Raw genomic sequence first — 6,538 nt, 5'->3', positions numbered from 1 at the left:
AAAATAAAATAAAATAAAATAAAATAAGGGAGCACATCGATAGGGAAAATTTACACGTTATCAAAAAATTCTGAACATGTCAGGTGAAAATTCGCAAAAAAAACAGGTTGGGAAAAAAAAAAAAAAAAAATATATATCTATACATTCTAACTCACATAAAAATCACAACACACGCAAGAGGTGAAAAGACATATAGAAACCCTTTTTTTATAGACCATACATATGCATGATACATCCATAAGGGACCATGAAGAGAGAGAGATAAAGGGAAAGAACACACATTTATGCCTTATCCTTGTCTGGCCATTTGAAAAGTCCAATTTCAAATGGGAAACTGTGAAAGCATTGACACGCACATACAAATGAACAAATAGATAATTCTTCTCACAGAGGGGAGGAAAAAATAAAATAAAATAAAATAAACACCTGACATGTAAAAAGCACACTACTCTGCTTTTTTCAAATTGACAAAGCTGGAAAATGAAAATTGACTTGGATTTAATTAAAAAGAAGAGCGAACATAACGAGGGACTAATTGAAGACCTAGAAGAAATAGCCTTACACCAATTACAAATTAATAAAATAGAATTTATTAACATCCATTGTAGAAATTTAAAAATATTATTGCTGCAGAATAATTTAATTGAGAAAATTGAAAATCTAAATCAGCTAAAAAAACTAGAATATTTAAATCTAGCCATAAACAACATTACTCTCGTGGAAAATTTGGAGGGGTGCGAATCATTACGCAAGGTAAGTTAAGTGATGGGGAGTCAAATGAGTAGATACTGCCATAATGGACAAGTTAACAGAAACATACATATTTCCATAAGCACATGGTAAAATCAGCAAGAAGTACGACAAACAGAAAAGCCTTTTCAGCGCGTTCTTCTACGTGTTTTTCTGCTTCTTCTTTTCTGCTTCTTCTTTTCTGCTTCTTCTTTTCTGCTTCTTCTTTTCTGCTTCTTCTTTTCTGCTTCTTCTTTTCTGCTTCTTCTTTTCTGCTTCTTCTTTTCTGCTTCTTCTTTTCTGCTTCTTCTTTTCTGCTTCTTCTTTTCTGCTTCTTCTTTTCTGCTTCTTCTTTTCTGCTTCTTCTTTTCTGCTTCTTCTTTTCTGCTTCTTCTTTTCTGCTACTTCTTTTCTGCTACTTCTTTTCTGCTTCTTTTTTTTTCCGTTACATATCCATCTCCATGTGTTCACTTGCCCCCCCCCCCCTTGTAGCTCGACTTAACCCTAAATTTTATTGACATTTCAAATGTTGAAATATCTATAAGTAATTTAAAAAAAAATGAGAACCTTAAGGAGCTTTATCTCATGGGAAATCCATGCGCAAAATGGGAATACCTAAAACTATTCATCATACTTCACCTTGAACATCTAGAAGTGCTAGATGGATCAGATATTCTCGTGTCAGACAAAATAAGGGCCAAACAGAAAGCTACAACCATTATGCTTGCATTAGAAAATGAAAAAAAAAATAAAAAAAAAAACGGGTCTGAACAAAATGAACATTACGACAACATCAATAATAGGAAAAAAATCTATGCAGAGATAGAAAAGGAAGAAATGGAAAGAAGAAAAAATGAGGAGAATAAAGATAATAACAAGAAGGAAATTTTGTCCTTGTACAACGACGATGGGGATATTCGCCAGTGCAACGAAGGTTTGTATGTGTCACCTCACCTCTATTTGTTATTTCACCTCTATTTGTTATTTCACCCCGATTTGTTATTTCACCCAGATTTGTTATTTCACCTCTATTCTTCATTTCACCACAATTTGTCACCCCCTGTACATGCGATTATGCACACTAAAATCAATTGGACGCACGCACAATGGAGAGACATATATGCAGCTCCCATGTGAACCCCATGACACCATTCTCCCCTCCTTTGCAGGTCACTACAAATTCATGTTCGATGAATATTCAAGCAATAAATACACCTTTTTGAAACTTTTTCTCCCCAAATACCTTTGCAATTCGCTAATTAAAATAGATATAAATGTTAACTACATAAGGTGCATAATTAAAAATAAATTGTTTCAATTAAAATTGAATGATTCCATTTTAACAGACTTAAGTAAAATTTCCAGAAAAAAATATACGGGAGAGTTGCACATCAAAATGCGGAAAAAAAATTATAAAAAAAATAAAATTTTTGAAAAGGATTATCTCCAAGAGGGGGATTCAAATAAAAATGGTGATTTCTCTCCTGACATCTGTCACTTGCTACCATCATCAGGTTCACGGTTTGGTTTGAATTTAGACACTTCCATTTCAGATTCATCCAATTCAGACTCGTCCTCTTCAGATTCGTCCAATTCATCCTTTTTTAAAAAGGAATATCCAACTTATCCCTTCAAAAAGAGAAACACACCACAATCGACACTGACACTGCCAAATGCGCGAGATGGAAATTTCTTTTTGGAAGAGAAGCAAACAAAATACTCCTCATCTCTTATGAAGGGAATTCCTTTATTGGAGAAAATTTCAAAGAGGGGCCCTTAAAATGGGGACATGATGATAATATATATGTGATCTGAACAACGAGTATGTAAATTTTACCACTTTGTTCTTCCCCATTGGTGGGAAAATATGGATTAACAAAATGATGGAATTTTTGAAGGTATTTTTCCCTTGTGCATTGAAAAGGAAATGTAAAATTTCCGGTAGGCAAACAAGGGAAAAAAAAAAAAAAAAAAGTTACTATTACCACAGTGTGTTTTTATGTTGCATAGTATAGTGAAGTACAGTGCACTGTAGTAGAGTGTATCTTTTTTTTTTTTTTTTTTTTTTTTCATGTGCTTAGTCACTGGTTTTAACTTTTCCCTTTTCTCTACCTTCTCTCCCAACCCCCATAGTTGTCATCCAATTTGAATACTTCTGCTTCTAAATGTATCGGGTGTCCCTTTTGATACACATTTCCCCATACAACATATATATATATATATATGGATCTACAAAGATAAAATTACTTCTTCAACCTAAACTTAATCGCTTCGTGCTTACTGAGGATTCTATTTTTTTCATCTTGATGTAATCTGTTTTGAGCGTCTTCAAATGCTTTCAAGATAAGTGGTGATAATTTTTCCAAGTGCAAAATTTCATCGTATGTAAAACTCTCTAATAGTGTATGGCACTTTGCCTTTGATATGACTAAACAGGGGGTATGGATTATATCGTTCTTTATCACACATTTCGTTTCTTTCATACTTTTAACCGTTGTTATGAAAGTATTTCTTAATTTCCCGTTACATACAAATATTAATTTGTCGCTTTCGTCAGTTAGCTTGATGATACTGCTTCTTTCCTTTGGTGGGTATGTAAATGAAATTATTTTTTTTCTTCCCCTTCTGTTTTTTACCCATGACCAACCAGCCTTTTTCGAGAATCCTCGAGTGTATATATTGAACATTATTTAATTTTCTTTCAACATTAGTTTTTTTTTTAGGATCTACATGAGAGCTTGTGGAGAAGAAAAAAAAAAAAAAAAAAAAAAAAAAGTGCTTCCTTTTTATTTACACAAGCTGATTTGTTTTCTTTTTTTTCGTTCTTTTAATATTTTCTCTAGTCATAGGTGTGGATATTTCTCTTTGTAAGGTTGTGCCACTATTTTATATGAACAGAGAAAGAAATTTTAAAAAACGCCTGAACACAGGGGTCAGGGCTTTTTCATGAGTTAACAAAAAAAAAAAAAAAAAAAAAAAAAAAAAAAAAAAAAAAAAAAAAAAAAAAAAAAGGATTAACCGGGGGAAAGATAAAAAAGAGAAAAAGGGGGGGGGAAAAAAAAAAAAAAAAAAAAAAAAAAAAAAGGGGGGCAAAAAATATATTACTGTTCAGGCAACAAGTTTGAAAAAAATACATCAAAGAGGAGATATCTATTAATATAGGTAGTCACATGGTCAAGTCTCCAAAGGAGGAGAGAAAAAAAAAAAAAAAAAAAAATATAGGAAAATTAAGGAGCAAAGGGGTATGGCATCTTTGTTTGTAAATCGGACAAAACGGTCCCTATCAAATGGAGTAAAAACTGTTCTTTATGTTGCGTTTTATTGTGCTTCCCTTTTATTTTGCTTTGTTTTGTTGTGGATTTTTATATTTTTTCTTTTCCCTCTTCAGGGATAAAAAAACTCGTTGGGCATGAGAAAGCGCCACTTTCCAAGGGGCAACGTGTTCAGGTGAACGTTGCCTATTCTAACCCTGTGTAGAGACTTAATTTTAATATTCGAAAGGAGACATAACTTCCGAATAATTTTGTGGAATCCCTGATAAATAGTAAAGGTCAAGGTGAAGGAATCGAGGTATTGTATGCGACATTTGAATATTAACTTTCCATCAATGAATAGATTTTTTCGCAAAAGTTTCAAATTAATTTCTTTTATCGGATCAACGGTTTTAATTATATATTCCTTTTCAATTTCATACTTGTGCTTATTTAATAAATAATAGCTCATCAGTGTATTTTGTGTAAAAATCAAGAGCCCAGTAGAATTTGCATCCAATCTTCCGCACACATATAAATTATTTACTTTCTCAATGTTTACATTTTTGTATATAAAATAACTCATACACTTGTGTTCTTCTTCAATGTATTTATTTTCATTCCTTATTAAATTTCTGGCCAGCAATTTTTTATTTGACTTATCATCATTTAAAATAGACAGATAATGTTTTGGCTTATTCAAAATTATTGTTATGTTTTTATTTTTTAAAAGCTCTTTTCCCAATTTCGTAAATTCAACTTTGTCATTCCACGGTGAAATTGTTACATTTTCACATACTACCTTATCATTCACTTTTAAGATACCTTTTTTTAAGTTATTAAAAGCAAATCTCGAGCTGCACAATCCTTCATATGAGCAATATTGGGTTAGTTTCATTCTGTTCACTTCCTTCATTTCGTCCATTTTGTTCATGTCCCCTTTTCCACTATTGGCGTAAAAATGTTTGCTGTTGTCAATACGTATGTCCATTAACTCATCGCTTATGTAATTGTTTGTATTTCCACTATCAGTTGCAGCTGCAATACTGGTGGAGGACCCACGTTCCTTATTTTCTGCACCGGGTTCAATTAGTGCCTGGTTATTACTACTATAGCTACTATTTTTTTCTACAACATTTTTTCTCATAAAATTTTCTATGTCATTTCCTTCACCATCTGCTGTTAACTCACTCTTGTTTATATGGTTATCCCCTTTCACTACCACATTCGGCTTTTTATTTATTAGGTTAGTCCATTTTTTATATTCACATAAGTATTTCACTTGTAATGGTTGATTTGTCAATAGATTCCTTTTTCCATGTTCACTTTTTTCCTTTCCGTGTATGTGTTCATTGGGTTCCATTTCATCATATTTCTTAAATGTGTTTTTTTTTTTTTCCCCACCCCTCTCATTTTTCACTCCTGTGGTGGAGAGAAATATAGGTTTTTCTTCCAAAATATAATCGTAAAATATTTTCTGTTTCGAATCCACGTAGTTTTTACACTTGTCGTACATGTGCACATTTTGTTCATATTCTTTTTTATCATAACTATGAGTTATTATTTCCTTCTTTAAGTAATCACAGATCTGTCTATTCAGTTGTTTTCCCCAGCTAGCTAAAGTGCTTTTTGATTGTCTCCTTCTCCATCTGATCCCTGTTCCTACAAGCATACGTTCAGGGACACACCGAGTGGGAGAATTGCAATAAGGGTGTGTGTGGGGAGGATTCTCATACTTGGAGAACAAAATATACACACACACATAAGCTAATAAATTTTACTTCTCCTTTACCTAATCGTATGTATATGGGTGCATAGGAACTTAATGCAAGGTGTGATAGAGAAAGCGAAATGAAACTTGGATTTGTACGAGGCCGATTTCTGTGTGTATTGTGTCCATATACTTATGATTTTTTTTTATTTTCACAACCTATTTTTTTCAAAAATATTAAAAAAACAAATTGTTGCTGAATTTTGAGGGGAGCGGCACATAAATGTAGATTTTTTTTTTTTGTTTCTCTAAATTACTGCCATAGGATTTGCCATGATGTATATATATACAGAACGTACAATATAATTACATTTATATATATATATATATATATATATATATATATATATATATACATATCAATTTCTGTGCAAAAAATGGCATTCAAATCATGCACTCTCCGGTTAGAAATTGCTGAAATAATGTAAGTTCACGCAGCTGTTATTTCTCTCTCATAATTTGTGAGTAAAATTTCGAGATTGCATATATCACACGTTCATGTAAAAAAATTGTCACGATAAAATAATCAAAACGGAGAAGAAAAAAAAAAAAAAAAAAACTTATGCAACTACGTAAGTGGGGAAAATAAGACTACAATGCATATTTTACATGTTATATATATATAAATATACATATCCTATTATGTGTCATATGCATTGAGGAAAAACGCCACATGGGTAAAAAATATATAGGTAAAAAAAAAAAAAAGAAAACATACATACATAAATACATATGTATGTATACACAAACGTGAAAACGAAGGACATTAATAAATTATCCTAATCTT

The 6,538-nt window shown here is 31.8% G+C and overlaps 3 protein-coding genes across 3 annotated transcripts; 1 reads left to right on the top strand and 2 right to left on the bottom strand.

The window, feature by feature from the left end:
* Positions 1 to 480: 480 nt before the first annotated feature.
* PGO_144550 (hypothetical protein, conserved) lies at positions 481 to 2,509 on the top strand (the record flags this gene model as incomplete). Its single annotated transcript, XM_028690445.1, has 3 exons — positions 481 to 753; positions 1,222 to 1,663; positions 1,899 to 2,509. 3 exons carry the CDS (start codon positions 481 to 483, stop codon positions 2,507 to 2,509), a joined length of 1,326 nt encoding a protein of 441 aa, XP_028546246.1.
* A 463-nt stretch (positions 2,510 to 2,972) lies between these two features.
* Positions 2,973 to 3,416, bottom strand: PGO_144540 (hypothetical protein, conserved; the record flags this gene model as incomplete). Its single annotated transcript, XM_028690444.1, has 1 exon — positions 2,973 to 3,416. The coding sequence occupies one exon, from the start codon at positions 3,414 to 3,416 to the stop codon at positions 2,973 to 2,975; it is 444 nt and encodes a 147-aa protein (XP_028546245.1).
* Positions 3,417 to 4,113: 697 nt separating this feature from the next.
* On the bottom strand, positions 4,114 to 5,652 carry PGO_144530 (RNA pseudouridylate synthase; the record flags this gene model as incomplete). Its single annotated transcript, XM_028690443.1, has 1 exon — positions 4,114 to 5,652. One exon carries the CDS (start codon positions 5,650 to 5,652, stop codon positions 4,114 to 4,116), a length of 1,539 nt encoding a protein of 512 aa, XP_028546244.1.
* Between the last annotated feature and the right edge of the window lie 886 nt (positions 5,653 to 6,538).

This window comes from Plasmodium gonderi (assembly GCF_002157705.1).
Source record: "Plasmodium gonderi DNA, contig: Chr14, whole genome shotgun sequence".
Lineage (NCBI taxonomy): Eukaryota > Apicomplexa > Aconoidasida > Haemosporida > Plasmodiidae > Plasmodium > Plasmodium gonderi.
This window is presented reverse-complemented; position numbering and strand designations above follow the sequence as displayed.